Raw genomic sequence first — 23,729 nt, 5'->3', positions numbered from 1 at the left:
CAGTGCCCAGCACCCCCGGGGAGAAGAACCCTCCCCCAATATCCACCGCAACCCTCCCTGACACAGCTCCAGCCTTTCCCTCGGGTCCTGTCCCCGGCCACAGGAGCCAGAGCTGCCCTCGCCGCGAGGTGATGCCGGAGCCAGGCCGGGCCCAGAGGCCGTGCCCTGAAGCCGGACCCCGCTGCAGAGCCGCCCCCACTGCCCCCGGCCCCAGCATCGCTCCGGGAGCTCCGCCACCATCGCCCTCGCCGACCCCGGCCCCACCACCGCCGCTCCCCTCGCTCCCGGAGCTCCGCCGCCGCCGCTCCCCTCGCCCCGGCCCCGCCATCACCGCTCCCCTCGCCCCGGCCCCGCCGCCATCGCTCCCACCTCGCGCGCGGCCGGGCGGAAAGGAAGGGGCGGGGCCGGACGCGGAAATGCGTCACAGCAACGGGAGCGCTTCCTGCACGGCCGCGTGACGTCACCGCGCGGGCCATGGCGGCGCCGGGACGCGGCCCCGGGGGAAGCAGCGCGGGGCCGGCCCCGCTCCGGCCGGGGGATCCGCCCCGCAGGGTCCCGACAGCGCCCCCGGTACCCCCAGCACCGCCTGCCCCCGCTGGGGAGAGGGGATGGGGCCAGGCGCGTTCCTTAAGGGGCGCGGGGGTCGCCCCCCTCCCCCGGGACAGCCCCTCGTTAGGGAGGGTCCCAGCGCCGCACACCTGAGGGTGCCTCTCAGGGGACATTCCAAACCCCGTGGCACCTGCTCCAGGTGACCCTCCCTCGGCAGGTGGGTTGGACTGGGTAAGCTCCAGAGGCCCCTTCCATCTGAACCCGTCCGTGATTCTATGACCAGACCACCCCGGCACCCTCACAGAAACCCAAAAGACCATTCCGAGCTACCGGAGAGGGTCCAGTGGAGGCCACAACGATGAGAAGGGGCCTGGAGCATCTCTCTTAGGAGGAGAGAGTGTGGAGGAGCTGGGCCTGTTTAGTCTGAAGAAGACTGAGAGGAGATCTCCTCGATCAGTACAAATACCTCCAAGGGCTGCTAGAAAACGCTGCCAGACTCTTTTCAGCGGTGCACAGTCACAGGACAAGGAGAAATGGCCATAGACTAAACCACAAGAAATTCCATCTTAAACTGAGGAAGAATTTTCCACTGAGGGTGGCAGATCACTCGAACAGCTGCCCAGGGACATCAGGGAGTTTCCATCCCTGGAAACCTTTCAAACTCACCTGGACATATTCCTGTGACCTGCCTTAGCAGCAGCGGGGTCAGACTGGATGATCTCCAGAGGACCCTTCCAACACCACCCATTGTTATTCCAAAATGAGGCATTTGGTTACAAACCGTGTACCAAAACAGGTTTTATTTCACAGCATCTTAATTTCACAGAAGAAAAAAAAACAAAACCAAAAACCAAAACAGGCTACAACTCAAGAGTTTTAAATAACGGAGTATGACAAAACCAGAAGAGTTTTTGTTTACAGGAAAATGTACAGGCTCTTCCCAAGAGAGTTCTCCATGCTGAGCCACCCCAGCAGCACCTTCACAAAGCACCAGACCCCCGCTCGGTGTAAACCTGTTTCTCTTCAGAGCAAGAGGAGTTTGGCTGTGCAAACGTAAACCGGCAGAGCTGCGTCTGGCGTTGGGTCCCGCGTTCAGTCTGTGACCAGCCAAGGTACTGATAGTTCTTTGCCACATGGTGGCAGCTTTTTGGGTGGAAAGAGAGAGATTCCCACACAGGACTGCAAGCTGTGCTCTGGAAAGGGGAAAGAGCAGGCAAACGCACACGGAGGGGTGGAGGGTCCCTGCAGAAGGGCTGTTCCTGCACTGACACACAAGGAATCCCATGGACAAAACCCCAGGCTCTGCACAGCATAAGCCCAAGCTCTGCCAGACAAGGCTGGCACAGCCCTCGCTGCCCTGCGTCATCCCTGGCCCGTGCTCCCAGCAGCTTCCGAGCTCAAGCGTGTGCCCCAGCCAAGTTCTAGAATAACTGTTAGACAACATTCAGCATTCTGTAATTTGATGCTCCTTTATCCCAGTTTGTTCTCCTGGAAGAAAACAAAAGCTTGCTCGTTTAATGACGTAAACCCACAGATTCTGGGAGTGTAATTACAGCCCAAATGGCCACTTGAACTAGACAAACTTCCACTGAACAGAGACTGCGAAGTGTTGCAAACCAAAGTGCATTTTGTTCCCTTAGATGGTGAGAAAGGAAAGTTAATGTTGTTACAGAAAACTCTTTATACACTAAATAAAGAAGTTCCCAGAGAAAGACACTTTCAGATTTCATTCATACTCATCAAGCTGTTGTGTGAGAAATTTCTTTGCTCTGTTGTACCTCTGTCCCTTCCACAATGCCTTGGGAAGTGGTGGATCACCTCAGCTGTCTGCACCACTGTTTGCTAATTTGGAGGCTCATTACACACTAGATGTTTAGTACATCACTATTTCTGCATGCAAGGACAGTTATATTCAGTAGAAAGTTTAACTAGTAGGCAATTTTTTTAAACCTGTTGGAAGATAACTGGCAAGCTTGCTGTCTAAACTATTAGTTACCATCTCACTTCTGGAGACTGGAAAGTCCTTCTGTGTTAGAGAAATCACAAGCATATTAAATGTTACACAAAGAATTTGAAGCTACATACAGCTGAACACAGTTACAAAAGATTTGATAGTCACTGTAATTATTATATATGAAAAATACACTTTGAGCCCCACTCAAAGAGGAAGGGGCTCCAGTAAAGTTTGCTGCAATTCTAATGAAGCCAAATTAGCTTCAGACAAAACACAGCTGAAGAGCAAAGTTCAGCTTTGGTTTTGGCTACAACCCATATTTAATACAAGGAACAAGAATTTACATAATTTTACATATTAGATAGCAAGTCCCTGACCTCAGCATGAGGTCTGGTAGTTTATGAATCAAACTTAAATTACAACTTTGTCAGTCGAAATAACCAAGTATCAGTTTTGTTCCTTGCAAACGGACCCAGTAACTTGTATCATAATATTGCTTCAGAAAATAAACCCAAGAGCCAATACCACAGAAGGTTCCACATACAATCAAGAATTCATTCCCAACCTGGATACTGTAAAAATAAAGGAAGGAATAGCCAATGGGCAGAGAAGTTGTTTAAGCTCTGTGTATGCACTAGAGCGCTGCTGGGCACCAGCCAGGAGTGGCTGCTCAGATGTGCAAGCAATGCCAGTTTTGTGAGGACCATCACAGTGATGCAACGCTTGGAAGAACAGAGAGTAAAAAAAGTAGCATTGTCAATACCGGGCATGCTTTGTTTCATTGGCTTCCTTTGGCAGCAGTAACTCTACTGGCTTCATATTTGCTCAGGTAAGACCATATAGAATACAGTCATACTACAAAAGGTGCTTATTTCAGGCTATGGAACAGTGAAACAAATAAAACCCCTAAATGATGCATTTGACAGCAAATTGCTCTTAGTCAAGTGCTCATCTTCCACTCAGGAGTGAATTAGGATGGCAATCACTTCCCACCTACCTCACTCAACGTGTGGTACTTCGTGACAGGTTTTCAAACCACCTTTCCTTCTTAAGTAAAATGTGTATTTTTAAGGTATTGATAGTAAATAAATTGAAATGGAGTAATTTCAACCTTGCTACTTACAGATCATAGAATAGATGCCCTGTATAATATTAGTGCAGATATACTGGAATTGTTTTCCTTGTATGCAAGGCCAATGCAGGTAAAGAATAAATGGCTATACAAATTCAGGATTCCCCACTAAATAACAGAACTAACTTAAAAAGCACTGGTACCAGACCAGCCAGTTTTAGGCACATCTTTAAAAAAATAAAGTATGCATTTCATTAATGTAAAAATGTGAGGAGGTTCTTAGAAACATCTGAACTTTATGGTGCACTGGAATGGAAGTTATGTTCCTTCAGTTTCAAGGAATACAATAAAGACTTAAAACAAAAGAAAAAGAACCAATACCATAGTATTCTTCATAGGGAAGAACAGTTTTAGTAAAACCAGGAAGATAAATAAGGAATAATAAGCAGCCATGACAGCTGACTGGTGAATATTTGTGCTTTAAATGTCCGAAAGAAAACAAAAGTTCAATAACTCTTCTCGTACCATCCCCCAGACTTGGCATCTGTGTCCATAGATCTCGACAGTTCCCAACACCCTGCAGCCTTCCCAACTAGCTGGAGCCAGTGGCACCTCCACCAGCAGCATCCCAGGATGTGATCCCAGCACGGCTGGATGCCGGCTGGGATGGAGCTTTGGTTAAGACTGTTGTGTGAGCCGTCTGTAGTGAGGTAAAACTTGGTTTTCAGGGAGATACAGAGCCAGTTCCAAAGCTACAAGGACGGTGAATTCGAAACCGATGAGATCCCTTCTGTTGAATCTGAATCTCTCTTCTAGTTTCTATGACAGTGATAACGAAACAAAACAAAGGAGGGGAGAAAGAATCAGTTAATCCAGGTGATTTCAAGGCATTGTTAGATCAAGTCAGTGATGCGTGGCCTGAGCTGTACTTCAGAATCAAAACGTATTATTGCCAGAGATCAGAGAAGTAAACCAGCTTATCAGCTCAGCTGTGACACCCACACAACAGTTACTGCATCTCAGGCAAACATAGGCAAGTGCAAAAATAACTTTACTGTAGGATCAGTAAGACACTGGCCCATACCAGGCAGATAGTTTTAATGAATTAAAAAAATAAAGCAAGGAAGAGCCCTAATGAGACAGAAAACTGGCTGAAACAGCTGGTCTTCCATGCATGCACGTGCCACTGAAAATCTTGGCTTTAATCTTTGCCTATGAGCTAGGGAGGAGGTTCTGACAACAGCTGGAACAAGCTCATAGCACTTACATCTATTAGGTGTTTAACTTCGTGTTTCCTGAGGTCACTGCTGATCTTGGCTGCAAGCAGGACGCAAGCACCAGCACACAGTTTGCGGTTCTGTTTGTTGAGTTTGCCTTGGAGGACGAGCTTCTCAAAGTAAACATAAGCCATGGAGACAGTCACCGGCTCCAGACTGCACTCCTCACTCAGGTTTCTCATCTCTCTCTTTAAACTGGGAATAGGAGAAAAGACACCCCCCCAGACATGACAGATTTTATTGAATGTTGTAGAAATACTGCAGCACAGCAACTCAGAGGAGCATATGGGCAAGACTCCTATTCAGAAAACCATGACAAGTATTATCCTAGAGTGGAAAAGCCCAGCTGGCAGCAGCAAGCTGGTGCTGATGCACAAACTTGATTTCACCTGGCTGGCAACATTCACTGTGGTAGAACAATTCCTCATCTGCCCATGAACACCAGGGCTCAGCTGCCTCACTGACACACAGGCTAATGCTGTAGGATTTCTTCTGGGCTCCCAAACTGGTTTGTGATTCATATCATAAGAGTGAACCACTCTGACCTACAGAAAACAGCAGCTGCTGCGTAGAGACCTGTCTACTACACACCTTGAGTAAGAGCCAGGTGTGAGGGGGAAGGCAGCCTGCTTTACACACTTCCCACAGTGCCAGCCCTTCACCTCAGCATCACAGCAGGCTGGGAGGTGGATGGTTCCTCACAGGGCTGCCATTCAGGCTGCACGATCTCTGCATGAACACACTGCTCTGAACTGCTACAAAGAGGAGCATGCAGGACTCAGGCAGAACAGACTGCCCAAGCAAATCTTCCTCTGGAGCTGAGCTACACCTGGCCCTGGTGACTCAGCAGAATCGTGTTTAAACTGGCTATTTCAGCAGGCTCTGATTGCATTAATCTCCCTGTAACACTAGCAAGGTTACAGTTCTCTGAAGGTGCAACAGTACATCTTGCTGAGGAGTGACCAGATGCATTTACTCAAGGATGAGAAATTCTGTGGGGCCTCCACAAAAAGCTTTTCTTTACCACATCTTCCTAGATCTAACACTCTTTATCCTACAATCTTGTTAGAGACTGTGGTCATCAGTGAGTCTGGTAATTGAAAGGCAAAAATAGCCAGAGGGCCCAGAAAGCCAAGCCAGTTGGAGTGGGACTGCACTGCAGCCAAGCAATCAGGTTACAAGTGTTTGTTTCAAAGCCAGTGCTGCTGCACTTTTAATTGGTTAGTACACCACAGTTGGTGAAACAAAACCCTTTAGGTGGAACTATGAAAACCAACTGTTACCCTTTCTCAGCATCCTAAACATTCCAGTACAGGGCTGTCATCCTACAGTCAGCTCAACTGACAACAGGAGATTAGTGTTTAATCATATATGCTATTAATAGATGTAGGATTTGCTCCATTCAAGTGCAGCCTCAGTGTGGATGATGTTCTCGTTATTCGAGCTTATTTCTTACCTCCTAATTTTGCTCAGTGTCAACTTGATATGAGGAAACTTCTCTCTAAAGGTTTCATTCATATCCTTTTTAAGGTCTGAGGGTTTCACATACTCTATGACTGTAGTCTGAAATGCAAGAAGCAAAATTTATCATTTGTCTTGTGAACACAATGGACAGCCAAACAAGTCTTCCAAAAACACTAATGCAAAGGCAAGCTTGAGTTTTATTATTCACAATTTAACGTTTCTGAAATGTCCCAAAGTTGAATCCCAACTACAGATAAAGGCTTAAAAAATAGTAAGCAAATGGTTACAAGAAGTAAATGACAACATGAAGACAGGTGTCAGACTGGCCCTTGACAAGCTCACTGTACAAACTCAATCGCTTATATTTTTCCTGATCAATTATCAGAAAAGCCAAAACTTTTTCTTCCTAGAGGACTTTTTCTTCCTCAAGGAAGCTCTTTAGAGGAGGATCTGTCAGGGAGTCTCTCCTCTGTACAGGTATGCCAGTCACTCACCATGTAAGAGGCAAAGATGAGAACACGTTTATGTTTCCCACAGGGCCACTGAGGATCATCCAGAAGATTTGGATCATACTCTGCAGCCTCCCCAGCTTCACTTCCTGAGGGAATGAGGAAAGCACATTGGGTCACCAGATAAAGAGCTTTAAATCCCCTGTTTCCTCTTTAAGAAAGTTTTCAAATAGTAAACATTAAGTGTTGGCAGATCTCACAGTACAAGCAAATTGCAGCTACAGGTACACATTCGCATTTCATAAATGCATCAGTCAAAAATTAAAACCATTAAATGAACCACACAAACCACACATGCCTGACACATCATTTTAGATTTAATGCAAACTCAGTTTGCATCTACAAATATACCCAGAAAACAACTGCACAAGACTGAATTCTTTTGCCTATAGTCTAATAAGACAGCAGAGTTGTCAGGTTTGCTCTTTTACACAAGAGAAGGGATTCTTGGCACTAACTCTGGCTTATGCATTGTTACTGTGCTACAAGTCAGGGAGAACCACCTGGATCCATGAGCACCAGATGTTTCTTGGTGAGTAATATAAAACATTACATTCCCAAGCAAAAGCTTTGTGCTTCTTGAATGGCATAAACAGAATTAGGCCAGATATATGGAGGATGTAAGGAGTTTGTGGAATCCTCAGTCCGAAGGCTCATCATTTGCACTGCACTGATGAGCTGCAGCACATCCATCCCAATAACACACTGACCACTTGCAGAAGTCTCAGACAAATCTCTGCCTTTTCTGCTGTGTGCATGAGTGATGACAGAGCTGGCTCCTGTTCTTACCAAGGTCTGTTCCTGCTGGTATCGTTTTTGCTGTCACAGGTTTGTATCTTGATCCAGGAAGACTCCGGAGAGCACTGGCTCGACAGGGGGGAACAGCACCGTAGGCATCGGCTTTGCGAACAACCAGAGCATTGGTCGGGTACAAGAATTTTGCATAGGACACAACCTTAAAGAAGAGAAAGTTGTAGTAGTTCTGGGGGGAAGTTTACTGAAAAGCTTATTTCCAGACATCTAAGATTTTCCAACTCGAGTCCCCTAGAGTTTGGATTTAGGAATGAGGACCTTGGAACTGTTCAACTGTGCATTGCTTCCACAACTTTAAAGTGAAGTGCTGTAGAAGATTTGGTGGGGTGGCAAAGAAAAGGCAAGAATCACAGGAGTAAGATTTTGGCAGCATATAAATTTAACTAAAGCAGTATGAATTTCACCCATGTTTCTATCAAAACTTCACTCACATGTTGCCTCAGAGAGCAAAGTCAAATCAATTCTCCAGAAACAGAGGCAGAAGTGATCACAATCTTCAACCATCTCCTCAGAAGAAGCATTATCACAAGCCACAATTTCAAACTAGGGGTCTAAAACTTCCAGTGCTCTGAAAAGCCACAGCTCTCACATAATGGATAGCAAAGCACTGCATAAATTGATTTGTCCCAGCATGAAATGGTCGCGGGGTAAAAAATAGATGTCCTTACCTTGCCATCAGCACCCAGCTCTACTCCTTCCAGTCCAAGCACCATCTCAGTAGAGACTGAAACTCCCCCAGAAGGATGTCGCTGCTTCTGTCCTTCCATTTTCAGATCACTAAATGCAGGTAAGAAAGAGCACTATCACGAAATGCAAGCCCAGCTTCCCATGGAAACACCAGCCAACACCACCAGGTCAGAGTTCTCTTGTGTGGGAACAAGCCAACTCCTCAATGCCACCTCCAGGAGAACATTAGTTTTTAACTACTCTTTTTAAAATGTAGAGATGCTCATTAACCAAAGAATCAGATTTCATCTCAGTTTAACACAAATCTGTACCAATCTACCTCTCAAAAGTGAACTGTTTTTAATATGGTCTTTCTGCACAAGACCACAGCATTCCCAACCCTCTAATGCTCAAACACCTAACAGCAAACATGATTTACATTAATTATTTTCTAGGATTAGAAACTTGCCTTTCAAGTGCAATTTTCCAACCCCCATGCACACAAGCTCAAGTTAAGAATGAAGCTGCAGATGTCTGTGTCAGCGATGGCAGCACGTGGCTTTGTCACCAATATTCCAATACAAAAAACCAGTTTTCAGGTGAAGAACTGCCCTGCCAGCTTGCGAGCAGAACAGCAGAGTGCTCAGAACTGCTCTGAAATAGCTCCAGTGACCTTGCTGCCTTTCTATTATGTGGGAGAATATTTTCCCATCAACTATTTTTATGGCATGTATTTGCATACAATACAATTCCCACCACTAAGCATCCGCTTCCTTTGTCCATAAGTTATGGACAGGACAGAAGTGACAACACAATTGTTTTGCCAGAACAGAATCAGTGTTTTCTATGGTATATTTGTAGATAACAGACCTTCACAGAATGGACTTAAACTTCACAAGGGACTGAGGAAAGATGCAGGGAAGTCCAGTTTGCAGGTTTTGTTTCTCATAAATGAGCATAATGACAGTTGTATACAAAAAATGTAGTCCAACACTAAAAGCAGTTTGAAGCAGTCCGAACTGTTTCTGCTTTTCTTACGCTGCAAATAGTGACATTCATGGCTTAAAGCTGAGAAACAGAAGAGCATCTTAAACTTATTTAGGTGTAAATTCAATATAAAACCTTGAGGATTTCCAGTGAAGGCAGCAGCACTCTTCCCTGAAACTCCCTGTGCTTTTTTTGCTGACACCACTGTTTGTGGCACTAAAGGCAGCTGATTTCTGACCACTTTAGGAATACAGAAAACCTACACAGCAAATCGCATTACCTGTTCAAAGTTGATTTCAGAGATTTCACAGGACTGAAGTGCTTTAAAATGTGAATAAACACTGGAAGAAAAGTCTTCCTTTTTTACTATTTTTCTCTTGAATGAACACTTTGACACTATGGTGGTGTCTGGTTTTACTGCTCTGATAGCAAGCTCTTGTCCTTATACATGAATGGCAGGTTAAATAAGTTCACTTGCTTAAAACAAGAGACCTACACCAACCACACTCATTTCAAAAGATCTTTTGAAACAACAGAGCAGACATTTCACAAAGCAGTTGAAGAGACTCACCTGATCCGTAACCCCTCCCCGTAAGGTAGAATAGAAAACGCCACACACAGTGTTCGTTTAGCACAGATTAACACTATCCTGCAAGCAGATGGAGAAAGACCAGGATATGAATTAAGATCCAGAAGTCACAAAGCAGCTTTTTATGGGATATTCAGACAAGGCTCTTCTTATCTTGCTCTGCAAGTCATACAGATACTGCTATGGATTTAATGTTTTCAGAAAGCAGCAGAAGAGCATAGGTTTCACACTGGCCCTGCAGGTCCTTGGGGCTCTCTATAAAACCTCAGCCTTCAGGACCTACCATCACATTGGGAGCTTGTCAGAGGAGATCCCAGCCTTTAAATATATATTTACCTAATTTTTACATAAACCTTGTGAAAAGATGTAGACAATATTCTACATTTAGATGAAACCTCACACTTCTATTAATAATAAACAAATGCAGCCTCCCCTTTCTCTTCTGCTCAGCAACCATGAGCCAAGAATTTGGCTAAACCAAGTCACTCTCCTTAAATCCTCCTCAGCTCTGACCTCTCTGTGTGCCAGAGATAAGGAAAGTGAGAGAAATAAGAAAAGTGAGAGAAGAAGAGAGAGAATGATTTAACCTCTTCAGAGCAGGGTGGCAGAATCATGAATGTATTGCTACAAATGTAGCAGGTATGAGCACCTACTGCCTTTGATAGAAGTCTGGATTAAACTAACACAGCCCCAGGGGCATCCCCTAATTCCCACTGGTATTAAAGGTCTTACTGCATGGAACTGAAGGCTGCTTCCTATTGCACACAAGTACAGGGGGAACCTCGATCTCCACACGTTACCTGCTGTTCTTGGTGTCATACTGCCTCATGTTCTTGATGAAGTGCATCTTCTTCAAACTTTTGTGTCTTGGAGACCCAGATATATGCTTGGTTCTGCAATGATAAAAAGAAAAACAAACAAAAACCCCAAATCTGTTAAGTGTTCTGTGAAAAATTCATGCCAGTAGTATGATCAGATGGCAGCACTAGCATGCAGGACCTCAGATATTGGCGTGGAAGAGGGTGGAGGGAGGAGAGGACTGCATGCAACGAGTTGAGGTTAATGCTGCTTTTGAAAACAAGTACCTTCGTACACTGGCATATTCCACTATGTCTTCTAAAAAGTCTAGAGAGCAGCGCTGGGAGATAAAACGCCTTCTGCAAAATGTACAACACCATGAAGAGTGAACAGCATTAGTTCATGGCCTCCGAGTTTATGAACTGCAACAGATCTATGAGCTCTTAGAAAACATGGCAGGTTTTCCTGACTTTTGGTTTTTTTCAAGAGTGCTTAACTAAGAGTTTAAAATTCCTAAAAAGGCCAGGAACTTGTCTCCCCCTCTAGGACCCTTGAAATGCGTATTTATACCAACTTCATCAGCAAGACCACTCACTATCTGCCACACAGAAGAATGCCTACCTGTAAGTTAAATGCCTAAAAAGCTTCCAAATACTCATTTAAAATCTGTCAAGAATGTCACAAAAAGATCCCCCCATCAAGGCAGGGGAGTAAGTCATTTTATATCCATTTAAGTTCAGATACAGGTATATCTGTATGATGACCAAACGTCTGCGTGCATTCTCCATTCAGAACAGCTGTCTCCAGCTGCAGGAGTCAGCAGACTGAGAGTCTGTGACTGCAGCTCAATAAAACTGACAGATCTCTCTGAGAAACAATAGAGAGGGTTATTAGAGGAAGCAAAAAGTATTTGGAACCCATGTGAAATCCCAGAATGGAAAATGCAAGAATAATAGTAGGACTCATGTGAGTTAGTGTAACAGTAATAGGATACTACGTTCAAGCAAAAAAAAAAAATAGACTTTGCCAAAGTAAGATACATTACTATTGTCCAAGTCAAGTCTGTCTTTGTTGGTGAAGATTTACAAATGAATTGTGCAAATGACTGCAATTTCCACAGGAACAATGCACTCCATCAGCAAAACACTGACACTACAACTATCAGAGTCCACATTTTCTGCCTTTGTTTAAGCGTGCATTGTGCTACACTTTTAGCCCAAGCCATGTGTGTTCAAGCCCAAGATTTTCTTCCCAAGTGACACAGAGATTCAGCTAATGGACAATGCTGCCATGGAAGTCAATGTAGAAGCAGCACACAAGACAAAAGTTGCAGGACTCGGGTTTGACAAGACCAGCTTCTGGCAAAAAAAAATAGAAATCAAACTTCAAACTGCAGCAGAGCAGAGCATCAGCTGCACCGTTCAGGCACTCAAAAGGAAGTAAAGCCCAGAACTCAAACAGGTAGGAGGATGAAAAATTACTGTCCCTTTCTGCAAACACAAGGGAGGCAAACCCTCCCACAGGACTAACACCTTCAGTATTGCTAGAGATTGCCTCCTACAAATCCACAGGCATTAAGGTGCAACTGGAGAACATTCCTGGCACAACTCCAACACCCTCCACCAGCACTTCAGTTTTAAAATTATTCCTGGTTTGCTGCTTTTCAGCAAGAATGGCACAGGAATGTTTAACACTTTCACATATACATGGTTCTCTGGTCTAATCTGGCATCTAAAATGCAATAAGAACCACCCTTCATTACAGGAGGAGGTGACTGCAAACCTCTTGGCTCTAATGCATTTACTAACATCCACGGACTTCCTCCCCTCCCAGGGGAGACCTGGCTGGATGGAGACAGAAAGATGCTGTGTATGGCAAGCAAAGGAAAAACACAGCTAATGCCAGTGGGCACTGGTACAAAAAAAGCACATAGTTCTGTGAAAGGATGCTGGGGGTGAGTAACAGGATGGATTGAGAGAGCCATGGCTAGACCCTCACTCCTGACTCCACGGTGGAGACTCATCCAGGGTGTTAAACCTTCTGAATATCCCCTTGTTTTCTCAGTAACAGGGACAAGAGTGACAAACACCTGAACCGAGAGCAGATCTGGAAGTAAAACCCTGCTGCAGTGAAGGGAAGATCCCACCCCTTGACTCAGAACCACAATGACTCATCCCTACTCTGCCAACAGGAAACTTCATTTTTAGCTGCACTCGTAAATTTCTGCCCTCAGCGAAGCTGTCACCTTGGAGGAATCCCTGACGCCGAGCCAGACACTCTCCCTCAAATCTCAAAACAGGGTGTATGTAAAGAATTATCACTAATCCAGAGTACCTGAAACAGTTTGTAGGCCCAAGCCAACATTTGGGCCTACAAACCTCACCACAGTCCAAGAGACTCACTGGTGCAGTATTTGGAGAATGCAGCAAAATTTGACACTTTTTGAGTAGCCTGCACTTATATATATGCACACACACACACACACACACTCACACAGATATATATTTGCTTTAGTTTGAGTGCTCTTCTCATGCAGCCGACTCACACTTGCACAACAGGCTGCACAGGGTCACTCCAGTGACTGCTAACTTTGATGACAAAAAAAAAGTCAAGTCACCTATCCTGTGCTAAGCAGCTTCACCTAGGATAACACTTCTTGCTATGGTCCACGGAATTAGAAGGATTTTAAGTAGTTTACACAGTGTGTTAGTTGCTGAAAGCAACCTAGATCCTAAGAATACCAACATCTCTACATGAGGTGTGAGTTACCTCATGCACACCCTTACCCATGTGCGACCTGACAATTAAAAATTGAAATATCCAATATTAAAATGTTTATGGGTTCCATGGAGCAGGCTGTAATTTCAACAAAAAGTTCAAACATGCCTGTTTGCCAGCACCAGCCATTGCCCGGACAAGCTATAGAGGGTTTGGGTGCTTGTATGTCCCTGACCAGGAGCTCATTTTTGGGTGCTTTCCAGCCTTTTATTTCAGAAACCAATAAAGACCAAAGCAGGACACTCCCAGACCATTAAAAACAGCAACTGTGTTTACAGAGCCAGCACAGCACTGGAGGGGACCCACCAAGAGCGAAAACACACACAGCACATGCCCAGAGATAAGGGGCTATCACGTAGAGGAATTCTGGATTACGCCTTGGCTCGTTATCTCCATGTGCACACACGGGCTCACACAATCCAACACCGCTGCCAAATCCCTGACAAACTAAACATGCACTTAAAGCCCACAAAAATCCCTTGTGTTCAGAAAAAAACCAACAAATTATCTTCAGAGCTACATTTTGACTCCTGTCCTGGGACGCAGTAGCCAGCCCATACATTTATCCTTTCTGATGGATCTCCCACTGAGGAAACCAAATTTTTGAGTGCTTCCAGCTTCAGAGCTGTCCTCCTTTGATCCTGCCAGAGTCCCACTGAAACTCTCTGCAGAGGGTGGACAGTGGACAAGCAGCAGTGGGATCGCCAGCCCCAAGGCTGACACAGCTCTTAAGTGTTCCCAGCAGGACAGGACACAGCTAAGAGCAATCTATCTATAGCTCTGGTAATCCCTACATGTCCTGTCTTTTGAAAGGAAAGGAGAAAGCTGGTTAAGTCACTGCTCCAAGATTAAAGAACACTGACCTTTCTGATGGCTTGCCAAGAGTGTTTTCCCCCTCCCCACTTGCACTGGGCTACCTGCACACACCCAGGAGGACAAGGGTAAAGCTTTGGGATGTTGCTGCAGTTGGAAGTGTGCAAGTCGACCATTCTTTAGCAGGTACTGAATGCAAGAGATGCTGACCCTGTGCTGTCAGACGTGGCTTCAGGCACAGACAAGCTTCACCCACTCCTGCTCCTGGGCCACTCACAGTCCTCTAAGGCACTCCTTTGGGCACCCATGACCACACTCTGCACTTGCAGGTTCTGCAACACACAGCCCTCACATATCTCATTTTAACCCTTTAATGTTGGGCCTTAACCCCCAACACCGGGCCTGACAGTGGCCAATGGTCTTTCTTAAGCCTGCATGCAGCTGCATTTGGCCACTTTGAAGCTTCTCTCCATTTTGTCATTCTGGTTCCTGCATTTCTGCCACAGCCAGTGAACAGACCAGCTGGCCTCCTGAAGGGAGAAATTGGAAATTTCTAACATCTGCGATTCTCCCCCATGCTGATTAACCCCCATCCCTCTCAGGGACAGGGCTGCACTCTGAGCCCCCCACACAGCCAGAGTTCAACCAACATTCAGCTGTTCCACTAACACAGCACCCCGAGTTCATTTATGCTGTGATCTCTTATTCTCATCACCTCCAGGACCACCAAGCCCCATGACAGGAGCATTCAAAGATGCTGCCAAAGCTGGACATGGCCTGAGCCCTCCCCCAAGGGGCCCAGCAGTGTGGATTTGTTTCCAATGGAGCTGCATCCACAGCCCTGCTGATGCTGCATGCACACACAGACACACACCCCGGGCACTGGGCTAAAATTAGCAGCAGGGCTGATATCCTCTGTTGCTCTTTAGCCATCCATACTGCTAATAGATGAGTGGAATGGGGGAGGTCAAGGACTTTTAATTACTGTGTAAAATTAGGGACTAATAGAATTTGGCTGCCTATTTCTCGCTTGAGTTTTATTTTAATATGATGCCCCTTTGTAATGTCCCTTACAGGCTTCAGTATGATCACATCTGTCAAGAGGCTGAGTTATTAATACAACAAGGACAAAAAAATCATTTATTGGTTTTGGGAAGTACTATCTTAGAAACAACTGTCAAAGGTAATTTGCACAAGAAATCCAGATCCCAAATCCTGTTTACAATAGGAAGACATACCTGTCAGTTTTTTTTTTCCAAGACATATTTTGAAGATTAAGTTGTATTGTTTTCATTCCTTACAGGCAAGACAACAAAACGATACGAACTGTGCTTGGGCTTCACTAGGTAAAATACAGGCATTGGGGGATTAAGAAAGATTAAGAAAGCTACTCCTGGTTTTTAAGCTTACTTTTTAGCAGCTGCCATTTCTTCTGCAGCCCAGGAGACATTCACTGATTTCAGGCTTGCATCCCAGAGTGTGTGAGTGGGAGCATCCCTGTTCTGCTATCAGTGCCCTGTGCCTCACCACCCTCGGTGCTCACACTAATGAGTTTCCTGCTCAAAAGCAGAGTACAGCTCACTGGTAGCAACAAGTTCTCAGTAATTAAAGCCAAAAGAAGCCAGAGACTGCATTTACACTGAATCACATCAAAACCATGTCTTTGGTAAAACAAATGACTTCACAAAGGATCTGTGCCATGAAGTGTCCAGCACTGAGCAGGCCACTTTCATGGGTGGATGGTCTCAGCTCAGATGTTCCTTGAGAGGCAGAAAAGAAAGACACTTTGCATCACCAACAGTAAGTGCACAGCTCAGTGCTCCTTCTTCACAAAGCCAGCTACTCGTTGTTTTATGGCACCACAAATGTGCATTTGGATTGCAGATCACCATCCCAGGAGCTCTTTCTGACATTTGTTTAAGTATCGGACTGCCAGAGAATAAATACAAGTCTCACAATAGGGCTAGTTTAACTTATTCTTTCAGTAATCGTCATTTTAAAGGGTAAGCTGAAATCAGCCACATGAGCATGAAAAGTACTTTTAGGCTACAGAGCAGGTTGCTCTGTGAGAGCCCAGGATGAGGGAGGAGGCCTAATTCCTTCACCTTTGTGTTCCTACTCAAGCTTTGTTTGCAAAACTGTAAGGGCACCAGGGGCTTTCCTGCTGGTCCCAAACAGCCAGGAGAAAATCCTGCACTCCTCCAACGCCACTAAAACCACATGCAAGGGAAGAATGCGTCACACAGCCTATGGAACAGATGAGAATGAACAGAAATGAAGTGTAATTTGAATGAAGGTGGAGGCCGAGTAAGTGGGAAGCTCACTAAACCTGGAGAGTTTTAAATACTAACAAGGAATGAAATTAGATAATCTTCACAGCAGCTGCTACTTCCTTGCTGATTCACAACCACATATGATTAAGACCTAATAGAGAATGAGCTTTATATTCATTGAGTTTCATAAATCACATTGTTTTGGTGCTCAGTGTGTTTAGGCAACGCAAGGAGAAAATAATGCCTTCCAGTAAGTATTGTGAAAGCCCAGCTGTTGCAACAGAACTACCAAACCAGATGTAAGGTTTGCTGTGCCCACGGCCCTCTCCTAAAGCTCATTCCTGAAATCCCTGCTGCTTCTCACAAAGCAGACTAGATGTGCTGTCCAGGACACCACCAGCATTTCTCCAAATTTCTCCCAGTTTCTGGAGGTGTTCCTAGCTCACCAACCTGGCTGCCTCCTGTGCTTTGTGCTCTGCTTACTCAGCACTGAACTGCTGACCAAAACAGGCACGTGAAATGCAAAGTGCGTCCTTGATGACACTGTGGGCATTATGCTAGAAATATTCATGCACTTCACTGAGAGATGATGCTGTCATTTCATCATGTGCCTTGCTAAATAAAAGCCTTCAGCACAATAAACTCCCGAGCTAAAAAAAAAATAGGAAGAAGAAAAAAGGAAAGAAAAAGAGAAGCTTTTAATTGGAAAGGAGAAAATTAAAATAGGTGACTGGAGGAAACTCAGTCAAAGCAAGTTTAGAGAGGTCCCACAGTGTTTTCATGGGCACCTGGTTTTTCCCATTCCATCAATCATCCCCTTCTACCCACAGTCAAGAGGCTGTAGCTTCACCAGGGCAAAATTTTATGCTTAAATTGCAGCAAACACAACAGAGCAAGGGCAAATCTGTCCATGCTGTTGAGCAAGCACCTCTGACCAGCAGCAGCTCAGCCCATGCTGTGGGGACTCCAAAATGAACCAGATGCTCAGCTCTGAGGCAGGTCTGCAGCTTGGGTACCACCACCTGAGCAAGAGCTGGCAGAATCACAGCTGTGGGGTCAGCTGACAGCAAGCTTTGAGTTTTAAGGACATAGTATGTCTTGTGAAACAGAGGGCCAGCTGAAGGTTCTTCATTTAACACCTTTTCAGGGAATAGGCGAATTCCAATTACAGTAGGTTAAATACACAACAGCTGTAAACCAAAGGTCAAGTGTTTGGAGCTCTGTCTGAAGAACTGGGTTGACTGAGTGGCTTTAGCTGAGCACCCTCCATTTGCAGTCATCTGCCCTATCAACAATACTTTGTGCTCATTAAAGAGCCCAAATTTCATTGTGCATTTTTAAAACTCCAACTACAGAGCCAGAAACCTTCAGAACAACCTTCAAAAGGCGGCTCAGAAATATATTCAAGCTCGCTCAGCCTGACAGCCTCACGGCTTTAACTCATTGACAGATGGAAAACAGGAGAACACAGGATTCAATATGCTATATATAACTAAATAATTACTTTTAATATACTATACTGTAACACTCCTACAGGACTTGCTCACTGGAGGTCTGAATGGGATCCCCAAAATTAAGTTATTCTGGTTTTTATATACATAATTTAGTTGCATTTTCCTTCTTGGCTGATGAGTCCTTGACTTGAAGCAAGGTAACATCATTCTGACCACCCTCATCACCTCCTGCGGAGAGGAGATGTGAGCTGGAAGCAAGGAAAACGTAGAAACGGCGCTTCCAAAGCATCCCAAAACCCACAGCATCGCAAAACCCACTGCCAGGCCTCCTGCACAATCACTTTGAAAAGCTGTAGAATCCATCCACAGGTAAAATCAGCTGCAAGTACAGTTAATTGTGCACAGACTACTCCTGTGTGGAGAGCAAAGGTACTTTAAAGCCTCTGGACTGTCTAAATTGAAGAGGTCAAATAACCTTGGTGTTGGAAGTGTCTTGGATTGCCTGACCCAGACCCATTCACAGGGGTGCACAGGATACAAGGACGGGGATGTTCTGATCTCCAAGTTTCCTGCCAGGCATACAACTTACTTCTTCTGCTTAATATACCTGGCTGGGAATGTCTACAGGCAGCTATAAAACACTTAATACTGGGCACATGCAATTCACCTGCAGTCAAGAATATGAGAGAAATCTGCTGAAGCAACCTGGGGAGGAGACTGCAGCCTTAACACTTCAGCTGACTTTTAAATGAAGTTCAGGTTTAGAATATGTTCATTTTCAGCCCCCAGCAGCACATCCCAGTCTACTGTTCACCTCTGAAAAGTCAAAGCTTGCCAGGTCTGACAGAACTTGCTGCTTCCTAAATAGCACCATGTGCCCAGCTTATTCCAAATTAGGCTCAAAATTTAAACTAAGACTTTTTATTTCATCCATCTCAACAAAATCTGTTTATTAGCAGAGGGGTTTTTATAAAAATATTTATATTTCTTGAAGTGACAACAGCAGCTAAGATGACAGTAGAACAGAACAACACATTAACCACCATAAAATCCTGACCAAGCATTTCTGCTCTTCCACCCACAGAACTAATCTGATCACACCTATGTCAGCAATCTGGCATCCAATTAACACTTAAAAGCAGAGTAGGTCCAAAGTGTTGCTGTTATCAACTACTGTTTAAACTCCCACTTTCAAAATGACCTAAATTTGCTGATAAATCAGAAATGACTGAGCTATCACAAACACTCAGTTCAGCTCCTTGACCACTGAACTCCAAGGACATTAAAGCATCAGTCACAAATAATTTAGTCTCTGTGTTTATTCTTAGGCCCAGAAAAATGCAGCAAATTGTGGCAAAACCAGCTGCTTTACATTACGCTATAATGAAACCTCAGAAGCAAAACAAGCATTGACATTCAGGGCTGTTGTTTCCATTTTTCATGCTTTCATAACCTGGCTATTTCCAGGGCTCTCTGCTATCTGTGTTTCCCCAGAAAGCTCTGCCAGTTTCAGACCCAGCTGCAGAAATTCATTAAAAATCTGTGAATGCTGATTTGTTCCCTGTTTGCTGCCTCCCTCCCCTGCTTTTTGTGAGGCTTGTTCTTTGAAAGAACAAAAGAACAGAGCAAGATGGAAAAGGAGAAGGGAAGAAGGATGGCAAGCAGATCAAGTCAGGCAAGCTGGTATAACACAGCATTGTAATTTAAGATCCTGTAAGCAGAAGATTCCTTAGGAAAATGGAAGGTAAAAGTCATAAGTTTATAATGCTCAGCCAGCAGCACAATGAAACTGAGCATCCAGATTTGAATGGTGCCTCCTCTGCTAAGCTTCCATCCTAAAGGACCTGACAGCGATGGAGGAACTCCAGGGAACACCAGGTTACATCAGGTGAGCAGATCTCTCGTTCCCTGGGCTGTACTGCACATGCTGCCTGTTGCCAACAACTAACCCCCAACGCGAGCAGAGAGGCCACCACGCCCTGCCCTGAGCCACACTGGCCGGTCTCATCAGCTTCTTGCAACCTCTCAATCAAGTCAAACGAGACCAAGTTTTGTAATAAAACCCTGCCCAATGATACTGTCAGTAGATAGAGATAGAGATACTGATAGTAGAGTGATATCTCCATGGATCAGGGCAAGCCCCAGCACGATGAAATCCCCGGATATGGCACAAGACTGGTCAGTGAACATGGACAGAGTGAGTCTGGAGATCCTGCAGCCAGTGCTCCTGGTGCCTTTAAGGGAGGCTCCACTGAGGAAAATTCAAAGCAGATCTTGACAGTGACTCAGAAAGGACTCTGAAGAGAACAGCTGCCTAAAAGTGGGCACCAAGGATTAAAAGTCCAGGATGGCAGTGCAGATTCCACCTCCCCCTTCCCTCCACCAACTTCACTCGCCTGTACCTCTGCACGATGCAGGCAGTTAATGATCTGGAATAGCAACATCACTGTAAGGCAAAACAATTCTCAGATTCCCAAGTCCCAATAAAAGAAGATCCATTTTGTAATTGTTGATTTTGAAACCTCATTGTGCAAACAGCTCACCCAACACAGAAGGGGAAGGAGTAAATGCACCGCTGTCCTGAAGGACATTCCTCCTGTGATTCCCTGAATCATTCCTTGTGTATTTGCAACAAGAAGAGATGTCTCTGCTCAGTAGGGACGGAGAGATATTCTGTCACAGACCAAAGGAGAAAACCATCCAGTGAAAAATAAAGTGCTAAGTCCCTCATCTTGTAAGTTGGCAGTGAAATTGTAATTGTCCATTTCACCCACTCCCGTGCCCAGTGTGACTGGGATGAGATACATTGGCTCTAACACATCCCCACAGGCAGCACAAAACTGTCCTTCTGTCAGAAGATGTGTGGATCTGTGTAAAGATGTGGATCTTCTGTCTGATGGTTTCAGCGGATGCTCTTTTTCTTTCAAGATGAAAACCAGATGAACTCTCACTCCAAATCACCCTCAAAAGTAGTACACAAACTGATCAATACAATATACCCTTCCAGCCAACTCTTCCAAGCAAAAAAATCATGGTTTGTTTTGTCATTACTCACACAGAAGCCTTTTGATTCCCTTGATTGCCCCTCGCACTTCTCTCTACGTTTTATTTCTGAATCATCATTCTTTTCAGCCAGATTGATGAGAATTACTGTAGTGGAACACCTCAAACCTGATGCCAAAGAAAGAAGCAGGAAGGACATCAAATGAGAAGATCCTAGGAATATTTTCTTAGTGTCCTATTGACTTGGCATGGGAAGGATCATTGCTCCAGAACTCTGTATGCACAGGCACAATGAAGGCCACATCCACAAAGTGAACTGTGCTTAAAAACTCTTGATGCAAAACTTGCCCTCGAGAGCTCTGCCTATTAATATTAAATCAGTGAAATTAAACCACACAGCACCTCCTGTGCTGGCTTTTGTGGACCAGGAGTGCTGGGAAGGAACTGTTCCACAGCAACACCCTCACTCCAGGCTTTCCTCCTCAACAAGCGGCACACAACAGCACAGTCTGTGCACACAGGGCAGCCAGCTGGCAGCCCCAGCTTCAATTTCTCCAACAAACAAGGAGGGAAAGGTGTGTTCCATGACAAGAAAAGCAATGAGTGGTAAGTAACAGTTCAAGAAGGAAAACAGCCCAGGAGGGATAACACATGAGGACCCCCACATTACTGAAAAACACCTATTTCTCTTCAAATTCACCTGAACCCCCAAGCTGGGGATACACAGGACATCTCCCCCTGTGAGATGCACACTGAAAGAAAATACCCATTAACTGCATTAGCAAACTCCCCAGCTTTGAAACACTGACAACATCTCTGTTTCAGCGCACTAACAAAGCTCTCGAAGCCACTGTAAAGACCACAGAGACTTAAAGCCTTTGATACTGCTGCCTATCTGCACGCTCAGAGGGCCAGCTCACTTTACAGAGCTGTTTATGCAAGAAACGGCCTGAAAAGAGTTCTTTCAGAGCTCAAATCCCCAAGATCTGAGCAAGAGCCTGCCTTCCAGTCGATTAGAAAACCAACACTTTCAGCCTGACAGAAGTCCCTTGGAAATGCAACGGTAATCCTACTCTGAAGGCCAGAGCATCCTCCCCCGAGGCTGATTCCAAGTTCCCTGTGCACAAGCATTCATTAATACACAATTGCAGAGACAAGCAGCAGAGAGCAGGAGAAGGAACAACACCAGCAGTGTGGCCGCTGCACGGAGGAAGCGTCCTGCCTAGCAGTGACCCTGTCAGCTTCATCGGGAAACACAGAAATGCAGAAACTGGGCTGGGGAAAAGCAGGAGGCAGGATTCAGGGTACCGCAGACCTGCAGACAGAGCCTCAGCGAGCGATCCCCTCCGCAGATCCCCGTCATCCGCCGCTGCGCGGGCCGGGGCATCCTCCGCGTCCCCGGGCCCGAGCGGCGCTGCCGAGGCGGCGGCAGCGCGGGCCGGGCGTGCAGCGCTCCCGGATCCCCGCGCACCTCTGGCCGGGCCGCTGGGGCAGGTGCTCCCTTCCCTCCCGGGGCCACCGCGGGGCCGGCGCCGCCTCCCACGGCCGCTCTCCCCGGGGGCGCCCGTTTCCCATGCCCCGCTCCCCCCTCCCGGAGCCCCCGGCCGGCCGAAGGCCCTGGGAAAGTCCGGCTCTTCCCAGGGCCGTGGGGGGTCCCGGCGCTTCCCACGCCCCGCGGGGTCAGCGCGACGGGGGCGGGAGTGTAGGCTGGCCCGGCGAGTCCCGTCCCCTCACTCACCTCTGCCGCTGCGCCTCCAGCGCGAAGCCGCCGCCCGCCGCGCTCTGCGTGGGGCTCAGGAGCCCCGGGGCGCCCGGCTTGGGGGCCGCCAGCATCCCCGGCAGGGCGGGCGGGGCCGGGGGCGGCGGGCACAGCGGGCCGCCCAGCAGCAGCTGCGGCAGGAAGATGCCCCCACGGGTGGGGTCCGCATCCCCCTTGGCTCCGGCGGCGGCGAGCGCGGGCACGCCGGGCAGCAGCAGGGCGGGCGGCGGCTGGCATACGGGCGGCGGGGGCAGCAGGCGCGGGGGGGCTCCGGCCGGCTCCGCCGCCGCCTCCTCCCCGTCACCCGGGCCAGCGGGCAGCGGCGGCTTCTCGGCAGGCGGACAGGGCGGACGCCCGTCCAGGGAGATGTTGTTGAGGAAGAAGAGGGCGGCCTGCCGCCGCCGAGAGTCGCCCCGCTTGCGCGGCGGCGGCTGCTCGCGGGGCGGGCGGGGAGGCGGAGAGCCGCACGCCGTGGCCGCGGCCATTCTCCGAATGAGCCGCGGCCGCCCGGGCGGGGCCCCTGGAGCGCAGCGCGGCCGGCGGCTCGCGCGCCCATTGGCTGCGTCGCGCCTGAATGCAAATGAACCCGGCGGCGACCCCGCGCCCATTGGCTGCTCGCGCGTGGCCCCGCCCCCGCCCCGCGGGGCCGTGCCGGGTCCTGGCGCCGCCGGCGGGGCAGCGCCGGGAGCCCCGCGGGGACGGGGCGGGGCGGCCCCGGCACCCCCGGGACCCTCCCCGGCCTCTCCCTTTCCTCCCTGGGCTACTTCCCTACCGCAATCACGAGCCCACCGTGTCCCCCGCACGACCACCCACCGTGTCCGTTTGTGTGAGTTTTTAAAAACTTCTCCTCCCCTTATCTCCCCACCCGAACCATAGTAACACTAGTGGCCGCCTGTTCCCAAGAGGTGCTGGCTTTCGTGCAGGCAGGAGGACACATCTGGTAAACCCATCGCAGGCGTTGGTGCACGTCA

The 23,729-nt window shown here is 47.0% G+C and overlaps 1 protein-coding gene across 1 annotated transcript; it reads right to left on the bottom strand.

Moving 5' to 3' along the window:
• Nucleotides 1-1,334: 1,334 nt before the first annotated feature.
• CABLES2 (Cdk5 and Abl enzyme substrate 2) lies at nucleotides 1,335-23,243 on the bottom strand. The gene is made up of 10 exons (XM_048321796.1): nucleotides 22,738-23,243; nucleotides 10,966-11,037; nucleotides 10,681-10,773; nucleotides 9,863-9,940; nucleotides 8,307-8,415; nucleotides 7,615-7,780; nucleotides 6,811-6,914; nucleotides 6,309-6,415; nucleotides 4,843-5,047; nucleotides 1,335-4,394 (listed from the first exon to the last, which is right to left on the bottom strand). The coding sequence occupies exons 1-10, from the start codon at nucleotides 23,241-23,243 to the stop codon at nucleotides 4,254-4,256; spliced, it is 1,581 nt and encodes a 526-aa protein (XP_048177753.1). The 3' UTR covers nucleotides 1,335-4,253.
• Nucleotides 23,244-23,729: the final 486 nt, after the last annotated feature.

The sequence above is a fragment of the Corvus hawaiiensis genome, chromosome 17 (assembly GCF_020740725.1).
Source record: "Corvus hawaiiensis isolate bCorHaw1 chromosome 17, bCorHaw1.pri.cur, whole genome shotgun sequence".
Lineage (NCBI taxonomy): Eukaryota > Metazoa > Chordata > Aves > Passeriformes > Corvidae > Corvus > Corvus hawaiiensis.
This window is presented reverse-complemented; position numbering and strand designations above follow the sequence as displayed.